Source organism: Labrus bergylta, chromosome 6 (assembly GCF_963930695.1).
Source record: "Labrus bergylta chromosome 6, fLabBer1.1, whole genome shotgun sequence".
Classification (NCBI taxonomy): domain Eukaryota; kingdom Metazoa; phylum Chordata; class Actinopteri; order Labriformes; family Labridae; genus Labrus; species Labrus bergylta.
In genome coordinates, this window is record NC_089200.1 from 21,386,213 (window position 1) to 21,409,160 (window position 22,948).

The window sequence follows — 22,948 nt, forward strand, 5'->3', positions numbered from 1 at the left end:
ACAGTCTGTTTGTGCTTTTAACATAATTTAGAGACAATAAGACCAGAAAGGTACTTTCAGCACCATCTTCTGATTTTTCTATGTTTGTTTCTAGGTATTTTCGGTCTCAATAGGAAATGCTTTACAGCTATGAAACCAGACAGTGACTTTCTCAGTCAGTCCTTGCGGATGAGATCGTTGTAGAATAGATTGAAATGCTTAAGAAGTTGACTGTCTTTGACCTGGGTGAAAGTTGAGTCCCTGTCCTTCACTTGTTGCCCCCTCTTGTCTTGCTGCTGGGCCAAAGTAACATTGCAAGCTTGCAAGAGCGTCAGATCAACAAGTGGGGCGAATCCAGACTTTTGTGACTGGGGTTGTCCAGCTATGGCCCTGACTAATGCAGGAGTGGCATAAAGTTTGAGTGCATACACACAAAGGACATCATTATTAACCCTGTCCCCACTAATCATATTTACCTTTTACATTATAAAGTTAAAATTATACCATGACATATTTAAGATCAATAAATGTTAATGTACTGTTAAAAAACAGTAAACATGTCTTTGCTTTTTTCTTAACAAAAGACAAGACATTTGTTATTAAGTAAACATTTGAAGGGCATCCCTTCAACATAATAAATAAATGTACATAAGCCAGTTTAATGAACTCAAAGTATGATGTTTGTTTAGGCCTTGTAATAAGACAAGATGAGCTCATTCTTTAGAAGTCCCACAAGAGAGGAATTTGCATTGTTACAGGATTAAAGGCAAAAACACAGCAACAAATAAGCAAAGGGATTCTATGAAAAATGTAATTGATTAATCACCAGAATAATCAAGAGAATACTCGATTACAACTTGATTACTGCGGCCATAAATCACATATTATATATTCTCCTCATTAAGTGTTCTTACTGTTGTGCTGCATTAACACAAGAACTTAAAAGCAAGAATAACGATGGGATACGAAATGGGGTTTAGTGCATGTTCTCACTGAACCAAAATGAACTAATTACGATGGGATCTATTTATGATTAGAGTGGGTTCTTAATCAGTAACACATTTCATGTGTGTTACTTACATTTCTTGTGTGAGCCCTTAACTGGAAGCACAGACATGATCCCTTAAGTGACTAAAAAAAACACAGTTCATCCAGTCACTTAACATAAATGTTTGACCAATGGGCTGAGAGACTTCATCACTGATGAAGGACTGGACTGAGTTTCTGTTACCATGGAAACTTGAGATTTAGGGGAGCAGGGGAGATGTGTGCTAAAAAAAAAACTAAAAAAAAACACCTGCACATAATAGTGTGCAGTGAACTTTGATTGGTTCAGTATCCATGCCATGACCAGAATGACAACATCTCCGTTTAGTTACAACAGGCCAGCAGCTAACATGAGAAACAAAAAAAATGCTTCTCTGAATTTTAGATTATGCAGCCTAATGAGACCAAAGTGACACAAAGATGGAAAAAAAAAATCACAAGGGTGAAACACGACGCATCCACAGGAGGTGTTTGATTTATTGGATAACCAATGAGTCTTACATTAAAATAGTTTTTTTTTCTTCCAAAAACCTTCTTCTGCAGAACTTAAAGACACTGCAGTCATATACTGTCGTACAATAAATCTCATGTTATCTCTATGTAAATGAATACAGGGGTTGAATATAAAAACAGGCAGCATACATTACAGCCTACGAAGATAACCTGCGTGGATAAATCACTCGGTGCGTTCAGTGGAGAAAACACATGATTTTCATAACAAAAGTCAAATTAAGATGCACTTACTGAGTGTCTTGATTGTGGAAACATCATGTCAATTCCTTGTTTGTTGCTGTCCTCCCAAAACACAATCAACCGAGTGCCCTGTGTTTATATTTTCCCTTGCGTTTTGGTCCTTTGTCCAAAGCTAGCCTTTAACAGGAGCTGTCCAGCGCTAGCAGGATCCTAAGCTAACGGTGGCTAGCACTGCCTGCAAACCAAAAAAAATAATGAAGCTGAATATAAGTGATGCACTAAAGCAGCCGTACGCGAGGTTTCTAAACGAGTCGGTGGCTTGTCGAGGTGATAGAAGACCATTCGCCTAACGCCTGTCTGAAACCCTGTATTTACCGTGGACAGAAAACTACCATCAGTTCTGGTTTCCTCACTGGCTAAGCTAGCTAATTCTTCAAAAGCTTGTCAGTCAAAATGATCCATCGCTGTTGCTTTTCAACGCACACAAGCGTGTAAATTAATTAATGTACACAGCGCTGTGTGGATGTAGCTAGGAAGGCGGCAGGGTAAATGCTTTCTTCCGTCGTCTTGTGCTCCTTCAAAAGCCCTTTTTTTGACTTGTCTGTCTTCAGCACAGCTGCGCCTGCACGGGAGTGAAGAAAAAAAAAAAAGTACGATGCAAAGAAAAAAAAAAAAAAAAAAAAAACGGTCTAAATCTCAGAAATAACAAAATGTCTGCGGGTTCGTTTAAGTTGAATCCCGTTTCGTCCAGCCACTACAAATAAATCTCGCGAGTGGGGGGAAAAAAGAAAAAGAGTTAATCTGTGTCGTCGCTTTAGTCAAGACGTCCCTAATCAACTTCAAAATTAAAGCAATCCTTGGTTTGAGTTAAAGTCTGAACGCTCTTTGGAGAAACAGGATTTGTCAGTGTTGCCGTGTTGAAGCAATAAAAGTCAGTCCATTCCTTGAGCTGGAAGGTAAGGCGCGACGCTGCTGCTGCTGCTGCTGTTGTCCGCCCCACACAGAAACACAGCGGATAGATGAGCGCTACAGCGTAGACCTACACCCCGCAGATCTACCTCATGAGCAAGGCTGATGTGTGAGCATCTAGCGCCTCTAGTGGACAGGTCCCCACCCTGCAAACAGACACAAGTGTGTGACTGCGTGTGCGTGAGCAATGATATAAGTTGACCACTTAGCAGTATGAACAAGCGCCCATGTGTGATTCATCTTTTTAAATAACACAAAATCTGAAAATGTCACGTTTCATACATTCATGTCATCGTTCCTATGTATGCTGCATGCCTTTTTCCTATTAGAATTCAGACTTTCAATCCTGTTTTTATTTTTAGCCACTGAGCCCCTTTTCAACACATTTTTTCATCACGTGACCATGAATTCATTTAAAGATTGCTCTTTTGACATTATATGATGCATCAGCAAATTGCACATCACAGAACCAGCCTGTACAGAGCGTGTTTATTTGGCCTTAAGTTTCTCTGAAAACTTGCAGAGTGCCATGTTTATGTAAAAAAAAAAGAGAAAAAAAAGATGCATCTTTTTGAAAAGCTTGTCTGTAATTTGAGTTGCTACTGAGTTACATTTTCTTTCCAAGCATGTTTACCATATTCTGTCTATTTCTGTTACTTGGGGTTTAAGTCTGTTAAAATCACAATTGATATCTGCATTAATTTGCAAAAAGAGTAGATTTCAATGATTTGTTCAATGACTTTAATCCTTTTATGAACTGACATGTCACTGAACCAGTAAACCTTTAATAATAAGGCTTTTATCAATAGGTTGATGGGCACCTTTTTGTCCATTTAATACAAATAGTAAATATATTTCAAACAGCAATTGGTTGCAGTTATGTCAAAGTGGTATGAAGAAATAACTTCTTGAAGTTCTCAGCACAATGTTTATCACATCTCTCAGGGTGTTTTTTCTGCAAAAGTTTAATTATTGTCCCTTTAATTATTTTATAATGTACTGGATTTAACCACCACCTACTGCAGACCTTCTAGATCCTTGCTTGTGTTGTACTTACTCTCTGATGTACGTCGCTTTGGATAAAAGCATCTGCTAAATGACAACTGTAGAATTGTAGACCAGTAAAAATATTTTAATACGTACGGGAATGGTGAGGAATTGAAGCAAAAATGTAAAACAGATAAACAGTTTCACGTATCAGATTCTTTTAAAAAGGGTATATTTTTTTTAAAATCCAGAAATGAAAGAAAACAGTCAGAAGGATGCCATAAGAGAGTATAGGAACATATTTTATTCCAATTTAAAACATTTAAAGGAGAAGGCTATGAAAATCATTTCATGTTTGAATGAGGTTCAGGCAACAGTGGTTGAAATGAAACATAGAAAATAGAAATATGGCTAAAATACTGTAAATCAATAGCCGACCATAGGACCCTTTTGTGAGGGTGTTGCATGAATACAGTATGTAACCCACCCACTCCCTCCCCAACCTGACAAACACATGCGATTAAAATGACATTTACCTTGAAAAACAGCAGTTCATCGTTAATCTTAAATATAGAATGAAATTGTCCTTTTTTTAATTAATCACATACTTGAGTGTTTGTTTTAAAAAGTGGACCATGAAATTCACAGGCCCTCTTATTTTTCACAACATTGGCACTTGTTAAGAATCTGGCTTTACAAAGAAAGGGGGTTGGCACACTCATTGTACATCATTTACATTTGGTATACTTAAAAAAAAAAAAGAGAAAAAAATCAAAACAAAAATACATTACTTTCAATTTGTACACCACTACACAAAGTTTATTTGAACTCTTTTAAAAAAGTTTTAAGTGGTCCTAAATACAGGTGTTAAGGTGTTTCAACTTTACAAAAGAAGAAAGATGCAAAGATAGCTTTTTAATATCACTGTATGTCCATCCCTCTAATCAGAATGGATCTCAAGCAAAAGCAATAGCCATCAAAAGTGTATACATACATACACACACACACTCACACACACACACTTCAGAGTACCAACAAGCGCACTTGAACGGACATCTAACTTTGCATGAATGCAGGCTCATTGCAGTGGTACGGTTTGAGTGCCTTTAACCCATTGAAGGAATGCACAGTCCAAAGAAGTGAGGAGGGGAAAAAAAAAAAAAGAGAGTGGAGAATGGCAGACATGTAAATGCAGCATGAAGCAGATTCATTCACTCACTTTGCTATAAAACACAACATGTCATATTGGCTGGTTCAGTACCTTCACTTGGCAAATCATTTAATACATTTACTAATACCGAGGCTGAACACAAACTTCATCAGGAAAAAGAGTGAACAGGAAGATCTGGGTTAGGTTACAACTAATTGAGTTTTTATTTCTTTTCTGTCTGATTGGTTTTGTTTGGCACAGTGTTTCGTGAGGGATTGTCTAAAAAAAAAAAAAAAAAAAAAAAAAGTCTCTTAAATGCGTCCTATGCAAAACCAATAACAAACCCAGTTCTGTTTTTTGTTTTCAACATTGGTAGTGTAGTCATGTGACTTTTTCTGTGCTGGTTTGGCAGCTGTCGGGTGCAAATCATTCTGGACAAAAGTGAGCAAACAGGTTTGTTAAGATGTATGGCAGTATGCCCATAGTGGTCACCTTTACTGTGTGTATTATCCACATAAAGAAGGAGACCACATGCCTGCCCTTAAGGTGGCAAGACGCGGTTCAAAGGAATGCAGGGTGCTTCCTGAAAGCCAAACCGAAACTTTAAAACACAAGTAGACACCACAGTGTTCCTTCACCACAGCAGAACCAAACACTTCTATTACTCGGCTAGTCATTCACATATCAAAATAGGAAACCTCTTAGCTGTAAAGTGATACGTTTGCACAAAAAACAATTATGAAAGCTAGTGTAAGAGCGTCACCACCCTACACATGGGACAAACTGGTCGAGAAAAGGCCTTTAAACATCGGCTGAAGCACCAAAGAGCAACGTTTTAACAATACAAGCCAAGAAAAGGAATGACACTTTGCAAGAACTCAAATTTTGATTCAACCCATAAAAAGTGTGGCACCTCTTTTAGATAATATATCCCTCCTTCTTAACATATTAGACGATGGGTTTCAAACACCTTAAACACACGAGTATGTGTTCCTTTAGATTTTTCTCATCGTAGTCATGAGACTCAAGAACAACACACAGGGCAAGAAAAACCAACAAATCTTTGAGCTGTCACACAAAAAAACGTTTCAGTTAAAAATCCAAGGGGGTAGTTAGTTAGTTTAAATTTGAGCGAGTGAGCAGGCATATCTTCTTCTCTCAAACATTTTAGTTTAACCATATTCTGTTATTTCTTTTAGGTTTTATTTGATCCTTCCAGCTCATTGTGCTGGAATGATTGATTTGCACAAAACTATAGAATTTCCCAAGCACTGCCCTTTTCTGACTCCAAAACAGTCAAACATGAAAATAACTAGCAATGAGAAAAGAAGCCGAATACACACAACCCATAGAGGGAAATATTGTAAAGTCAAGAAAGTCGGCACGGATTCATAGCGGGATGGTTAAGTGAACATAACGTCTTTTGATGTGAGCCATTCTCCTCCTCTGAAGGCAAAAAGAAAAAGAGAACAAAGAGCCACCAGACTTCCCCCAGTCAGGAAATGTCATGTAGGCTGCATCTGTGGACTGCTGCATTCCTCCCTCACTGAACCTGCAACCATTCCCCTCAACTGGATGTCAACACATTCTGATTCATAGCACACCCACCCTTGTTAATTAATTGCACCTTTTGCTCCATGTTGTCCACAGAGACCTTTCATTTTTACCAAAGCTGCTAGTAGTAGCCCTTGTGATGTAAAAGTTATGACAAAAACTTACCTGAATTACATTGTGAAGACAAAAATAGCCATCTATTAACTCTCAGCTTAATGGAATATTTAAACAACTATCAGGCAAGACACACGATATGGGATTGGTACCAATAGCCAACACATATCCTCAAGAATTACAAAAAAATGCAAGCATCCGTGAACAGTAAATATTCAACCACTAAGTTTTTTGTCTCGTTTTCATTTTCCTGTTTGCATAAAGCACAAAACCTGACATGGGAACTGCACCTTCCATCGTCAAGCATTTCAAAACAGAACTGCACAACTAAATATATGAAGTATCATTAGAAAGATAGAACACACTGTCCATAAAATAGTTGTGATATTTTACAGCAGTATAAAATCTCCTCCTGTTTCCTCAGTTGGAAAAACTTGAAGCTAAAACTAGAGAGGAAGTCTCATTAATGTCTCAACAATACGTAGATCTGATTGATAAATAAGACATACAAAAAAAAAAAAGAAATATTTACTCTCTCGCTATTCATTACAGTTTATCGAATGTTGGCCACATAACATGGCAAAATGACGTTGATACAGAGAGAAGCCATATCAATGATCAAGACCAACTTCATGACTTCAGGCTAACAGACAGCGTAAAAGCTTCGTTTCATCTACAGCTGACTATTGCACCATACTCATCTGGTGTCATCATTCACACGTTGTGCACAGGAAGATTACTCTCACCATCAAAAAGCAAAGAAAACAGATCACAGTACAAACACGCGTGGGATTCAGATGTCAGTCGAGATGAATAAATGCCACACAGGTCGAGCAGTCACGCCATCGACATCTGAATGATCCAACGCGAGAAAGATCTTGCGCTTGATTTTGGCAAGCCAGTTTTTAGAAATACTTTGTAATGATCTGAGCCACATAAGGGATGAACTGGATACTGGCAAACATTGTTATAATAACAGACACAAAGGAGATGTTTTTTAATTTGGCAATGTTGTCCAAAATGACTGGGGAGTTGACATATAGTAGGTCAAAACTGGTAGTGTTGATTTTTTAGGACGCACTTTTAACAAAAGGGGCAATGTGAATGGATCATCATACTGCGACTCTCTCTGGAGTTGGCATTCCATTAGTAATCATCTTCAATCGTAACTGGAGGAAAAGAAGGATCCGTTTAGAAGCAAGAAGAGAAGAAAATCTTGAAAGTCTACAGAGAACATGTAGTGGTCTCTGTGTAGCCCTCACTCTGTGTGAGAAGCATGAAAACTTTATTTACATTCAACAGAGCTTCTGTGCTCTGATTTTGGGGGGGCGAGATTAACAAACAAACTAAATCAAATAAACAATTCAAGACCCAGGGGAACCAAGTACCACTCTGTATTCCAACACTGCCTGATAATATATATATACCTATCATCATAATTAGTTACCCTTTGCACATGAGCAGAGTCCAGGGTCTGCAGCCCGGCCTCGTGGTCTCATGCTGTAGTGTTTAGAATGCACAGGTTAAATAAGAAGGAGGGTAGAGAGCACGTTGTCCATGAAAGTTTAGTCTTCCCAGAGAAGGCCCTCGACCCACCTCAAACACACAAAGCACTGCTGATAATGTGGTGTACTGGAAAGGGAACATATGATCCATGCCTCAGGTCACATGGGAACCAAGAGGAGCAGACCCAAAACCCCAAAGAGAGGGGGGACAAATGCAAGGAGTGTTTTCGTAGTCAAGTGTGTTTTGCGTGTGTGTTTTTATACAAGAGGAGCAAAAATTAAAAATCACAAAGAGGTCACCATTTTTTTTTTTTTTTTTTTTTTTTTTAGAAAATGAGAAAACCGATAAAGAAGGAGCGAAGTGGAAAGCAGGGACAAAGCGTGGATAGTGTTTTCTTGTAAAGTATGAAGCAACACTTAATGAGCAGCACTAAGTTTCATGCACATGTGTGGGGGTTTTCTAGAAGTGGACTGCATTGTGTGTTTGGGACTGCAGGTCTCTTTCTTGCTCTCTCTCTCCTCCTCTCTTTGTATTTCTCTCTTCACACCAGGTTGTACTCTTTGAGGTTGAGCTGCAGGATGGTGTCTTTGACGGCGGCGAAGACGAAGCGGATGTTCTCCGTGTCGGTGGCGCACGTGAAATGGGAGTAGATGATCTTGTCACTGTCAGGGTTCAAGTCCACGAACATCTTCAAAATGAACTCCCGACCCGCTTGGGCGTCCCGTTGGGGACCTGAGGGAGGAACACGTTCATTCATTTTAGCTACTATCAAACATCATTTTAGCATCAGTTCACATTTTTTACCACTTTGTCATTTCAGCCAGCATGGGTTGAAGACAACTTAACAAAAAGTTGATTCTGGACGACATGGTTCCATTGTGATTCATCATTAGAGTGGAATATAGTTATTATGTGATCTATTCTACTCTTTATAGGGTCAGAATCTAAACAGATTGACTCAAGTATCAGCACACATTGTAGTACCGCACTTTAACCATGAGGTGTCACTGTAAATTCAAAAAGGTAGATTAAATCCTTTAAAGTGTTGGTAAAGGTTCCTGCCTTGATAAAGTCAGACATTGGGAGTGAAAGAAAATAATAAACGTCAACACATTCAGGATATCTGTAGATACTTTCACTGTTTAGTTAAAAAGCAGCTCGTATGATGTTCAGAATATTTAGGGCCCTAAATTATTACCAGTGACTGAAGATCGATCACCAGAGCATTACTGCCAAAGTGTGGCTCAGTTTGTAACACGTATGGATGGTTTAATAAATAAATTCCACATCTCTATTTTGTTGTTGTAATTAAGATATCTCATAACGTGGAGAGGAAAAAAAAAAAGAAGTAATCTGACCGTCAAACTCTGGGAAATAATCCACCAGGTGAGAATACATGATCTTCTCCTCAAGCAGGTCCTTCTTGTTGAGGAAGAGGATTACAGAGGAGTTTTGGAACCAGGGATATGTGATGATGGTCCTGAACAGAGCTTTACTCTCCTCCATACGATTCTAAAAAGAACAAAAACACGAGGTTAGGATAATTCAGAGAGGTTTAAACTCTGCTTCATTCACTTTCCACTGTATAACCTTATTATTAAACAAGTTGTATGATGTCTGACCGAGGCTTAGAGGGTTCAGTTTATAGGAATTGTATAAGGTAAAATACTAAAACGTTTAATATCAGCCCCTCCAACGCTGAACAGACCATGATGATGTGTGTTTGAAATAGAGCCAAAGTGTTGCTATAAGTCCATACCAGTCACATTAGAGACTGTGAGTCAGTGAATGTGTAGCCTTTACTTGCTACATTTAGCTGGAATGTTTTTCATAATAGTTTAAACCTGTCTGTACAGTATGGACTGTATGTATTTCACCTATTGGATGATGGTTAGAAAACATAGCTCGTTGCTAAATGACTATACCGAGAAACTCCTCAGTTTTGGGTGGCAAGACAAGAGTTACTTTAACTTTGCTCTGTGAGTCCTTCGGTAGAATAAACTTGTTGAAAATAAACTGTAAAGATGATCCAGACAGTAGAATTAAAACATATTCTATATACACTAAAAGAGCAGGAGGTATGTTTTGCAGATCCATTAATATGTTACTTTCTCTTATAATATCCTTTACAACATCTCTAGCGTTGCTTAGCTGAGATCAATGGCCTGTTAGTAAAGTAAGTGCACTCATTTGGTGAAAAGTCTCTGTGTGGTAGTATTACCATACTTTGTATTGTACTTAAGAGGTATAGGATCTGTGAATTAGTTATTATAGAGGGAATAATTACCCCAAAAAAATAAAAGGCTGATATAGGGATTTATCTTTAGCTCGGATGATAACACACCTTCTGAATGAGGTTTTTCCCCAACTCCAGCCCTGTCAGTCAACACATACAAACATCTTGAGGAATAAAACCCAATGATGTGGCTGTGATATTGGAATAAAAGTAAAATTCTGAAAGGGAAACTTTTACTGTATCTATACCCAACTTTAAGTAGTCACATGTTTTTAACTAAGGTTTGAAAGCAGAACTTCTGCTTGTAATGGAGTTTATTCAGTGTGATAAGATATTATAACCATCCCCAGCATACATTTAGGCACAGAGGAGCAACAGATTTAACCTCAAACCGCAATTTCACAGGCCTATATCTTTAAGGGAACCCTCAGCCTTCTAATGTAACGATATGATAGCATACAGAACTAATTCCCTCAATGCTATGCAAGACCATCATTAGCTCCAATGCAGGTGAAGGTTCCCTGACACACACATGATCATCCTGCTGTCTGCCTGCCACCACACACTTCTCCACCTGTGGCTTTATGACAGTTGGCAGTGAGAAGGCCTACTGCACGAGCAGACCATGCTGCAGGAACAGCAGATTTAAACATTTTCCAGTATCTGTGGAGACAGCCCTGTAGGAGGCGTGATTGGGCCAGCTAACTGTCATTATAAAGAAAAACAACCAATGGGCTGCTGCCCCTGCTATGAGGGCCAGTGATAAACATTTACAGAAAAAAATAATACCATATCAGCCGTAGAAAGATGCCCGGTATGCCAAATTAGCAGTCCAGCCCTGTTCACTGATTTGAGTGTTGTTTTTTTCCCCCCATCAACCAAGGCTGTTCTGCCTCCAACATGTATCTACTTATAATTGTGAGGGGATGTCAGTGGATGGTGTTCAATATTAAATGCAGCATTGCACTGCACTGTGTAGATGGGATGTAGTCAGGGATCACTCAAGACAACCACACTAAGAAAATGAGTTTTCTCCAGGCTTGTTCAGATATAAGCCTCCAAAGAAAACTGTCCAGCACACATTAAAGTGTGGCCTACTAATGTAAACTGCTCAAAACTGGAAGCGGCTCTGTCTTCTTCTTTCTGATCTCAACTTCTTGCCAAAATCACTTGCACAGTTTATTCTTGGAAAGTCAAAATAGAAGATCTTAATGGATGGCACTGATGAAATCAAAAGAGGTTTTGAAAACAATGTGGTCAGGCTCTGACTGGTCTACAGGGTCAAAGTGTCAGTCCTCAACCTGTCAGCAATAAGGGATTATATCTGCAGACTGTGACGGCTGACAAATCTTGTCTCAGCCGTCCACCACTTAGAAACAGAGCCCAATAACAGCATCAGAAGTGTCCCTGTCGCCTACCACCTGTGACCATGTACTCATGAGAGTCAGGGAAAACAAAATAAAAAGCAATAAGCAAAAATGAAAACATCTTCCTGTCTTTGTGTGTCCAATAAGGTCCCACATTAGGCAGGCCAGTTAAAGACAATGAGCAGTGTGCTGTATATGTGCGTAGTTAGGGCACGCCTATTAGAAAACCACTGACCCTGGTAAAGTATATATCTGCTGTACATCCCCACAGCTCCACAGACAACAGTGAGACGAGCTGGCAGCTGGTCTGGTTTATGAAACCCGGTAGTCATATGATCAGGTCAAAGAAAGGGTTTGATGTCAGGAGGGGAACAGAGGGCAATGCAGCGGCTGATCACATTAGTTTTATTGGCCATAATTCTTGCTGAGCAGAGTCAGAGTCGACCACATACATGAGAGAAAAGGTCTCTGTAGCTCGAAACTTCCCTTGTTAATAAATCCTTCAAACGAGAGCTCCTTGGTGTGCAGATCTTTTATTTTTGCTTCTTTAAAACTACTCTTTTTTTTGGATCCAGCACCCACTTAGGGATGTACGCGTCTTTTTGATTTTTCAATGTGGAATTGTAAGTCAACAGTTGCTCATTTAGAGATCTAGCTAACACACAAAAATGTGAACTTTCATTTGCAAGCGAACCCTAACCCTGACCAATGGCAATCCAATATTTGTTTAGCTTTTAGCTCGGTTTTGGTCAACACCAACTTCTCAGGGATCTCTAAGCAGCTATATTTTCCACTTGGTTCATCAGTTTGGCACTACCTTTGTCTGTCTGCCCTTCAGCGCTCTAGCTCATTGATCAATCTAAGTTCAGAGTGGTGAAAATGGAGGGAAATATTAAAGCTGCACGCTGGAAAACTAAATCAAAGTCCTTGGGCACTTTATAAAGCTGATGGAAAATGAAGAGTTGGGAAATCATTCTCTGAAGTCGTTTACTAGGAATAACAGATAACAGCGTGCTCTTTTCATGAAGGCAACTCCTCATTATTTAACCACATTTTCAGGGCCAGCTGCATGGATGAACAAAATCAGCCACATTTTCCACCCAGCCTGTCTCCAGACTTTTCCCTGACAGCCCCAGAGTAAAATCTCCATGTGAAGGACATGTTCAAGCTGATTTTGGAACGTCGCAGGAAATGTTTTGAAAAACCAACCTCAGGGAGCGATCATTGTGCAGGTAATGAAGCTGTTTCATTTCTTTTTCTGATCGCCAGTATCTACCCACTCGTCTGTTGATACTGTGAATACGTCCAGTTACATGTAACATTGATATAATGGAAAAAAAAAACTGTCATTAAAGTGTCAGACTGTCTCTTTGTCCACCATCTAAGATGTCTGTAGTGTCTTTTTTAGGTCATTTCAAACTAGAGCTGTCATTTTTTATTCAAAAACCTCGGGGAGAAAGTTCACATTCGAACTGTGATAAGCCGTTCAAATTGAAAATATACAGTCCATCAGCGCATCAGGCTGTTTAAAGTTTGATCCAGCAGAGGGCGCTCTCAGCGTAACTGGACCATTTTAATGCACTCTTGACCTCAGTAAATGAATTCAGTATTGTTGTGGCAAAAAAAACGGTGTAATTTTAGGTGATGCAAACTTAAACGAGTCTTGTCCCTCTGCAGACAGCAGCCCACTGCTTTGGTGGAGAGACACAGGGTCGCTACAAAGCCCAAAATATTTGTGTGTAGCAGGAACGTCTATACTCTCCAAACGGATGTTCTTATCAGCAGCTAATGTGAATAAATAGAGCGCTGCACTTGATCCTGATAAAGCTGATAGACTTGTGATTCTGGTGAATTATATTTTTAAAAATAAGTAGTTTTGAATGTCTACAGGGTGTTGCTTTTAAGCTCATTATTTCTAAAGAAAAATGAAGTAATGGAAATGTTTTGTGTCTGTGCGGTGTCAGCTGGGGTTAGAATGTCTTCAAACATTACCGTGTCATATTCTTAATTCGTTCAAAGTTGATTTTCTTTGTCAGTGTCAGCACTATATCATACCAGTCCATATGAATATGAATAATATATGAAGAATAATTACCAGTATGCTTATAAAGCTATTTTCAAAGCCAAATTACAGAAGCAAATTAATCAGCTTACAAACTAGAGAAAATGTGATAACATCTTAGTGTATGCACTCGACAGTTCTGAAAATCACCCCTGCGTCTTTGCCTCACCTCGTTGTCTGACTCCACCAGGACTTGGTCGTACTCGCTGAGCGCCACCAGAAACATGATGGAGGTGACATTCTCAAAGCAGTGAATCCACTTCCTCCTCTCTGACCTCTGACCCCCCACATCCACCATCCTAATAGGCAGATCAGATAGAAGACGATCAAACAGAGGGCGGAAGATATCACATAAAAGAGAAGGTGTAGAATTAGGTCCAAATCTCTTCCTTTGTGTTTCTCGATTGATTGTTCGCTTGTTTAAACTTCAAACTAGCTGGTAAGCACACATTCAGATTATTATTTCAATGTATTAAATATTCTTATTTACCATGGGTGTCCCACTCTGGAACCACAGATAATTAGAATACACATCAAACAAATTAATTTACTTAAAGCAGTAAAGTATATTTAAATCAACATTTTTAAAAGAGAGGAGACCCTGACAGACCAGTCACTTTAGGACATGAGTATGATTTCAATTACAATATGAATCTGTGCAAAGACACATTCATCTTGCAAAAATGGCTTAGCTATTACTAATTCAAAACAATGTCTAATTACTTTATCACAGAGACAACAGAAGAAGAAACATGAACGGAGAATGTGCACAGAGAATCACAGAGAGGACAGAGCAGAACTTCCTGACAGTAAACTAAACAGAAAGTGTATGCATGTGAACACACGATGCCATCCTTCTATCTGAAGAGTTCATGCAGGAAGAGTCGTTTTAAAGTAGATATAAAAAGGTGCTAATGTGAGGCATGTGAAGAGAGCAACGAAGACGAGGAAGGTAACCAGATGAGAGAGAAATGGAAGAGTAAATAAATGGGAAGTCAAAGAGAGAAAATGGATATTACAGAAATGTTCGATTCTTTGATTAACCATTTTTCATTTTCCATATTTTGGTTTGACTTGACTTTCTTTCTCATTGGGGTTCAAACTAAGAAGGGGCAAGTAAGATTATGTCTGACTGGAAACCTACTGCTTCTAGCTAACATGAGAATAATGGCTAAAATTCAGTTATTATCTCTTATAGAAGAAGATACATCTTCAGACTCTGAACTGAAGTGTTGCTGTATTCAAAATGTAAGTCATTGTACATCTCACTATTAAGACAATAACATTCAAAAGCTAGGCGGTGAACCCTTGATCACATGATTACAAAGATGAGTTCACTCGGTGAGTGAGTCTGCCAGGAGGGATGACGACTATAATCGATGGAAAATCCATAAAATAAGTCTCCTTCACATCAGATAAATTCCCTTTTCTTTCAATATAACTTGACCCCTCGTATTTTAACCACTTCATGTATGTATTTTTGCTCTCCAAACACAAAGCTGATGTCATTGAGAGCATGCAGTGATTCACCTCCAGCAGCAGAGCCAAACAGCAGAGAGCCTATCAGGTAGCTGCAGCAAGGCTGCTGGGAACCTCTTCAGCACAACCTCACTGCAAGCAGTTATTTCTAGCCCTGCCAAGCGTAGGAGGGGGCTGACATGATGGCTTCCTATCGATTTGCACTCTTCTGTAATCGTTCTTGTTCCCTGGATCTATCTCTAACTCCAAATCTTCTCTGTTTTTTTTTTCAAGAGGAGGAGGAGGAGGGGAAGCTGCTCTGTGTATTGGTGGCGGGTTCCAAGACTGTCTCTTTGCCAAGAACAGAGCCGAGGAATAATAAACTAGGAGGGACTATTACATAAAAGCACTGCCTGTGAGAAATGTTGAATGTTTTATAAATTAAATGCTCATGCACACGGCCATTCTGTGCCAATTAACTGACTGGATTTAAGTGATAACACAGATTCATGTAGAGTACCTGAAATTGTTTTCATTATCACCTATTCTACAGATTAACTGTAAGGCTTTTTCTGCACATTATGGGATGCTTACAATCTCAAACCTGAAGCTCAATTATTATAAGAGACAGAATAAGCCATGAACTATGACAGTGAAGATGTATGTAGGTAATGGCAGGGTATTTTTTCTTACTAACATTGCAAGAAATTGAATCCCAAAACCCTGAACCTATCCATGATACTATTTGTCGCCTGATTTTTTCTTCTGTAGAAGCCATTAAAAACCTTCAAATTCAGTAATTGATCCTCAATTTTGTATTTGAATATTTTTTTGATCTGGTTTTTAATCTGGAGTATTTCCCGACTGCCTTGGTTCACTCTTTTATGATTGTTTTTATTGTTTTTATATTGTGTACTTTTTTGGTTTGTTCAACTTTTTACTCATTTCTATTAATTTTAGTTAATTATTGTCATAATCTTTTTACTGTTGTATTCCATTATTATCACCAGGTCTTTTTAAAATGATTTTCTCGCTCTAGTCTTTTATCATTTCAATTTATGTTTTTTTTTTTTTTAATCTATACATTATTCTCTGTCCCCTAGTAGAGCACGTTGGGCTGCATGCTTATGTATATAAAAAGGTGCTTTAGAATAAAGTGAAAGTTGAGTTTCCCATGTAAGTGAAAGACTCCATCACTGGATTCAGACTGTTTGCTATTTTCAACCCGCCTACAGGAAATGATGCTTGTATGTAACTCTGCAGTATTTGGCAGGTTACTGTTCATTTCCTTTTTCACTTGTGACTATATTGAGTCATTATTAAACAGCATGATCATCTTCCTGCCTGTTTTTCAGAGGATGATTATCAATTTCTGCAAAGTGACTAATGCAACAAAAATGAGCAGCCACAGAGAGCAGTTATATAAGATCTACAGAGGACCAGGTGACAAGTCTCCACATGTCCAACTCATCAGCGGGCCAGCTTCTGTCATTTTGTGATGTTATTGTTAGAAAACTCCTCTCTTATCACATCACTGTTCCTCAAAAAATAAAAAAACTCTATTATTGACTGGCTTCCGTTTGTAAACATGATGTGTTTGGTCGCAGTGAGACCATACTCTCTCTGGTTTTCTGTTTTATTTCTGTGTTTCCTGTGAAAAATGTAACTGCACACACACCGTTACCATGGAAACCATCTGTGTCCCTAAATCAACCAGGGCCTAAATCTTAAGGATCACAACAAACTTTCTGAATCATTTTCTATTAATGAAGTGCCTCTCAGCTGTGGTAGCATGTTCATGAATGTTTCACATTAAATATAGTGACAATAACAGAAAGGACTGAGACATGGTTGGACAAATGGGGACATAAAACATGTTGTAGTGTGAAGTACAAGCATGTTATCTCAGACTTACGATTACTGGTTAGATTTTTGAAATATGAACTAAACACTGAAGGGGTGATTCAAGTGGAGTTAGTAAAAGCTGTGTGGTTCTTCTTCTACCTGAAAATGATGCTTTGCAAGTCGAAGGGGTATTCTATGATCCCAGTGGTTGGGATTCGAACCCTAAGCACGTCCTGTTGGGTTGGCAGATAGGACGATTCAGCGATACGATCCAGATCGCTTAGATAGCTAGAAAACAGGAAGAACAACAAAAGACAGAGAGAGGGAGGAAAGAGAAAGTGAAGCATAACAGCAGATACAGCACACCCCTGCCAAAAGCAAGTGGAACAGTCCAGATGAGACCACAGAAAGCCGTTCCCAAGAGTTATGAGGGGTTTAGGTGATGGTTTGTGCCTTTAGCCCCAAAGTTTCTCTTAGAAAGTTAGCTTCATCCTTGATGGCAGCTCCCAAAGACACACCATTCCTCGATTTTAAAGCTCTCAGTGTGCACTTTAACTGATGCAGGGACTTTTTGCTTGACTACAGAAAGACGATTTAGCACTAAAAAAAAGCCATCTTTAACTGCCTTTTTTCCCCCCCACAGTAATGAATAGGAGGGCTGTGTCCTGCTCTCGAGTCCAGGCTTTGAGAGTGTACCATCATGGATGTTTTAAAGTGCTGGGCCCTGCTGTGCAGAGCAGGGGGAGATGCAGATATAGCAGCATCGACGGTTTCAACTGATTGACCAACTGTCACGCAGCGAGCCAACCAGCAACATCAGCAGCTGCACTTGACACCAGTACCTGAAGATTATATTCTCCAGGTCAAATGGGTACTCAATGATGCCGGTGGTGGGCACTCGGACTCGCAGCACATCTTGCTGAGTGGGTACGTACCCGCTCGTTGATATTCGTTCTAAATCGTTAAGGTAACTGTGGAGGGGGGAAGGAACATATGACAAGTAGGCAAACCAGCAGTCCCAACGTGCACATGTACATTGTAATGACCCAAACTATTAACAACCATTTAAGAGCCATCATCTAAATAAATCTTCATATACTCAGTAGCAGCTCAAAAAAAGTCATTTCTACATGATTTTTTTTCTGTCCTCAACCTTTACATTTACCCTTACCCCTAAACCCTTTACCCGACTCCACTATCTGCCCGAACCCATCTTTCAACATGTGGCAACCTTTTAATGCGTCTTAGATTTCAATACTCTTGGCTCTACTATTAAAATCAGATAATATAAGTAAATTCTAGGGATGGGAATTTAAGGAATTTCACATAGTTCAGTCATTAAAAAGGACCATGTGAGTTTTCATCGCACATTAGTTTCATTTACATTGTAAGGTAAGATCCATTCATGTCTGATTAAATGGTTTAACCATGTCAGCTGTTGCTCAAATGGATCTGCTGAAATCTTCACAAACAGCAATTATGTCACTTCATGTTTATATTCTATGTACATGAAATGTGAGTACTTTACACAATACGCCTTCTAAGTTCATCACATTATATGAGATATCTTGTGGGTCACAGTGAGACAGTATTATTGCTTCTCCACTTTCATACATCAAGTAAATCATCACTCATGCTACTGGAGTAGACATACTATTTGGTTGAGTCAGAGAGTTGGTACTCTCTCCTGCGATCATAGGCCTCCTGTATGCCAGGGTCAGTCCAGAGCATCTTTATCGCACTAATGTACGGCTGATCGAATGATGATATCTTCTCCACATCCACCTCACGCACCACCTGGGCGTTATTCTAGGAGAGCAAAAGCACAGGGCACAAAAGCAGACTTTAACCACCACATGTCAAGATAATACCTGAGGAGGAAAAATGAAAATCATGAGTGGAAATTATGAGAGATTGCCTCTAAATCTTAAAAAAATGAGTGGTGATGGCTGAATTCTTCGTGACTCATTTGGGAACATCATGCCTCTCAGTGTTGGCAACTTCTTTAAAAGTTGAATTTTTTTGCATTGAGTCTTGTCATTGTTGTCTTGAATTGAGAACACTCGACAGTACGCACCTTGTTCTGTTCGTACTTGTACGGGATATTGAGGTTCTCAGTTGCGCGAATCATGGCCTGCATTGAGGTGAAGATGTTCTGGTAGACCAGCTTGGTGAAGCCCTTCTTATCCTCATCTGTGTAGCCCGATCCATGGATTATTCTCATCTGTTTGATGAAGGTGCTCTTGCCACTTTCTCCAGTACCTGAAAGACAAGAAGACACAGGAAGTTATGCAACCACTAAATAGGGGTTACAAATGTATACAAATAAATTCAAACAGCATGAATATGTACATCAGCCTGGCAAACTGAGAGCCATCCAAAACCACCTGACCTTCTCTGGTTAACACAGAAAACAAACCATTCTGCATCTCGAATTGAAACTCAGGAGGAGGACATACTGACTGCTGTGTTATAGTTATAGACAGCACTTTAACACGCCATGTTTCCCTAATGGCTGATGATATAGTAAGGGCATTTTATTTTTAAGAGTCAAAAGCACAACTGTAACTCAAGTTTAGCCTTTTATGTAACTTCAATTTCTGTGGTCATAAACAGGCAAGGCATTGCAACAGGCTGACCTCGTCTGCCCACCTACACCCTGGCACTGCTACACATGCGGTTGAAGGAATGAGCGTTATCATGCCCACAGGAAGTGGTCGAGACCTCAATGCCAACTTAGTCTCTGTGTTTTACCAATGTAGGCTGCTTCATTCTACTATTTATACTTTCACGTTTCACATAATGTTCAGTTACATTTTTATTCTACTACAAACAAAGAACTCTCTATTACAAAATGTTGGTGCTTTTATTTTCTCCCTGTTTATTCATATGTAGAAGACTTTGGGCTGCGTGATTGTATGAAAGGTGCTATACAGTTTAGATGGATTAATTAGTGTCCAAGAAACAGTAACTGCTAGCATAAATGAACACGTTTACAGCCTGGTACAAGAAACGATATAGGTCTGAGATTAGTTATTGTGATCACTGGCACACACTGCACGAGGGGGGATTTGTTTTTTTAAACGGCTCACTTGAATTTTATGAACGACACATGTTATCCATAGTTAGACACGTAGCTAACATGATTGACAGGTGGGTGTGACGTAACAGTCCGTCAAGAGGCTTAAAACCCACCTCAGCTCTGGCTCTAAGGCTGTCGTTGGGTTGACTGAAAGTTAGGGTGAGACCCCTGCTGTAACAGATGGCTGACATCACTCAGGCTTTGTCCTTTAATATTTTCAGTCTATGGTTAAAACTGAAAAAAATAAATAAATATATATATATATAGACACACACATCTATGTATGCAAACAAATATACACATTTATTCAGAGTATTCTGTCAAAAGTAGGGCCTGAACGATGTGGGATTTTTGGGGCCGTTCCCGATATTGAGGAGGAAAAAAATGAGATACCGATATATCGGCCGATATCTTTCTTAGATGTATGTTTAATCTAGATCGATACATAGATAGAGTTGATCCCTCAAATGCAGTAATCAAATACTTGTGGAAAAGATAATGAAGATGGTCACTCAAATAGAAAGTAACTGCGCTTGTATGAGCATCAGCGCTTGACACTCTGGAGAGTGATCATGCTTGATGCAAGCCATATTACACACTCGGCTGAGTAAAGAGAACTGCTAGTGCAACACAATGAATGAATGAATAAATCGAGTACTATCGGCATATATCTGCGATAAAATTAGCTGATACCGATAGTCACTGGATATGCCAATATCGGCTGGCTGATTAATCAGTCAGGCTCTAGTCAAAAGATACCACTTTATTTAAAATGTAAATCTACTTTTTTGGTTTTCTTGTGTTACATGTCTGGGAAGTGAATTTCCTTCATGCATTGCTTGAAACATAACTGTTCACTTGATGGAGTTGGTTCTTGCTTTTGGTGAAATAAAGTTCCCTCCTGTTGCATGTCTGGTTGAGTAGTTATGCAATGACAAATGTTTCTGGGATTGTGGTCTTGATAAAGTCTCTTGTCATCTTGGTTCTAGTTTGCCGAGATGTAAAATGTAACACTGGAATTTACCCGGTAATCATTGTTTTTGGGCCATAATTTTTCACCCTGACAGTCTGGGCAAGTGGAGCAGCCCAGAAAAGCCACATGAGGGCTGCACAGCTCACCTCAGCTCAACAGAGAGCCGGGTAAGCCAAGTTCAGACCTCCAATTGTGTATCACAGTGACCATGCAAATGCACACGTGCATAAACACACAGAAACATAGTTATAGGGAAGAAAACTTGCTTACACATGCAGAGAACAAAACACACAAAACTCCACCTTCTCTTAGATCTTTGTTTTGTATCTGGATATATTTCATGAGAAATCTACCACCGTATTCTTAAGAGACACAAGAGTCAGGATATAAGCCAAAGGGTTTGTATGTTGTGTTTATCAACCAAAGAAGAATATTTAAAGGATGAGGATAGCGGTCTAACCCAAACTCAACCTCTAGTTTAACTATTTATCTCTCTCTACATAGTTCTCCTCCTCTCTTCCGCCCCCAGTCCAACTCCTATTTTCTCCCTCTACAACCCTGCTTCAGCTCTGCACCACTCATCTCTTCATCTCTAAACTTTAATCCTGAGTCACTGTACTATCAGCTACATGTCCTCTGCTCTACCTTTCACTCCTCTGTTACAACATGTTGGTATAGCATGTTAGCACCAGGGATAGGAATCGCAGGGTCGCCCACAACATTAATTAGCTTTATTCTGTAAATTACATTTCCACAAACTTTTACATTTCTCCTCAAACGTTTTTGTTAAGAGTGTTTCAAAACATGCTTCGCCTTTCCTTAAAGTGCAAATGGAGTGGGTCGTGGTATGATATTAAGTGATTTGGTACTTCTAGCATTATTTGACTAGGAATATATTTATCACCTCTGCTTTCCTTTTGTGCTATGGAAGCATTCTTCAACAAAACAGCACAATTCTCGTGCATCATCCTAGTTTGTATCACGTAGGAAAGCACTTCCCACTCTACTACCTCACTAATGGGAGGTGATCTTCCTAAGGTATGTGCACGACTGCGGACTACTGTTGAAGTCAGCATGTGGATTTCTAGTCAATTTAACAAACTATTAATATTTTTTATCATTCCAAGTCTGCAATGCGGATCAGATGCTATGTCTCAACTGTAAACTACTGCCTGCCACTAGCTGGGACTGTAGCTCCACTTACCGTAATGGATGCTGTCATAATGCTCTACTACCTGGATGCAAACGAACACAGTGAACGGATACTATCTCATAGGAGCAGCACAGTGTGGTAGTATTTTGATCTTGTGAATGGAGATTAAGTTCAGTTGTGTTGGTTGTGTCAGGTTAAACTGGCATAAAACCACTCGTCCGGAGCAATGTGTAACAAGCACAGGCATGTGGATGTTAACTTGCAACAAGGAATGAAGGATGCTGGTGCTAGCACTGCTAACATTAGCCACACTCTACAGACCAATTTGAAAGTCTTTACGTGCAGACTATTTTAAATAAATGGTGCTAAACATTAGGGATGGGTACGCTTGCTAATGGGTACTTGTTCATAAGGCTATGACTTGAATAATGTTTCATTACTCGCGCACACGTTGGTATTTACTACAATAGTTCAACTAAGTTAGCGTTAAAAGTGTAACCTAGCTTTCTGGGGTTGCCTTCATGAATATATTTAGTAAGAAAATAATAATCACTACACAGGGGAGTAACTTCTCCAGCTTCCACTTTATTCAACATAGAGGTAGCGGGTGCAGTGAGTTGAAAGGTTAGTTCAATGTTTAGCCACATTAAACACAGGAGCTTAAAGCATAAGGAGAATCCAGGGGAGACAGACAACAGGCAGACTCACTTCACATCATTTGCTAACCCTGTTATAATTTTGGCTATTCATGAATGACTGAATTAATTCATTTC

General features: G+C 39.3%; 2 protein-coding genes across 6 annotated transcripts in view; both read right to left on the reverse strand.

Annotated features, from left to right (window-relative positions):
- The window catches only part of tle5 (TLE family member 5, transcriptional modulator), a 40,333-nt gene extending 37,605 nt beyond the window's left edge, over positions 1–2,728 (reverse strand). For 2 of the 4 annotated variants that reach the window (XM_065955984.1, XM_020654502.3), the window contains exon 1: positions 1,771–2,728. In XM_065955984.1, the coding sequence (XP_065812056.1) occupies positions 1,771–1,797 (27 nt within the window). In that variant the 5' untranslated portion in view covers positions 1,798–2,728. The remainder of the gene's footprint in view (positions 1–1,770) is intronic. The other 2 variants (XM_020654500.3, XM_020654499.3) reach the window with 2 other exon arrangements.
- A 1,231-nt stretch (positions 2,729–3,959) lies between these two features.
- The window catches only part of LOC109999449 (guanine nucleotide-binding protein G(q) subunit alpha), a 33,269-nt gene continuing 14,280 nt past the window's right edge, over positions 3,960–22,948 (reverse strand). The window contains exons 2-7 of one of the 2 annotated variants that reach the window (XM_020654498.3): positions 19,045–19,229; positions 18,622–18,776; positions 17,810–17,938; positions 13,834–13,963; positions 9,358–9,511; positions 3,960–8,731 (exon numbers count right to left, since the gene is read on the reverse strand). In XM_020654498.3, coding sequence (XP_020510154.1) covers positions 8,541–8,731; positions 9,358–9,511; positions 13,834–13,963; positions 17,810–17,938; positions 18,622–18,776; positions 19,045–19,229 — 944 coding nt within the window. In that variant the 3' untranslated portion in view covers positions 3,960–8,540. Of the gene's footprint in view, positions 8,732–9,357; positions 9,512–13,833; positions 13,964–17,126; positions 17,256–17,809; positions 17,939–18,621; positions 18,777–19,044; positions 19,230–22,948 lie in introns of both variants that reach the window. The other variant, XM_020654497.3, reaches the window with a different exon arrangement.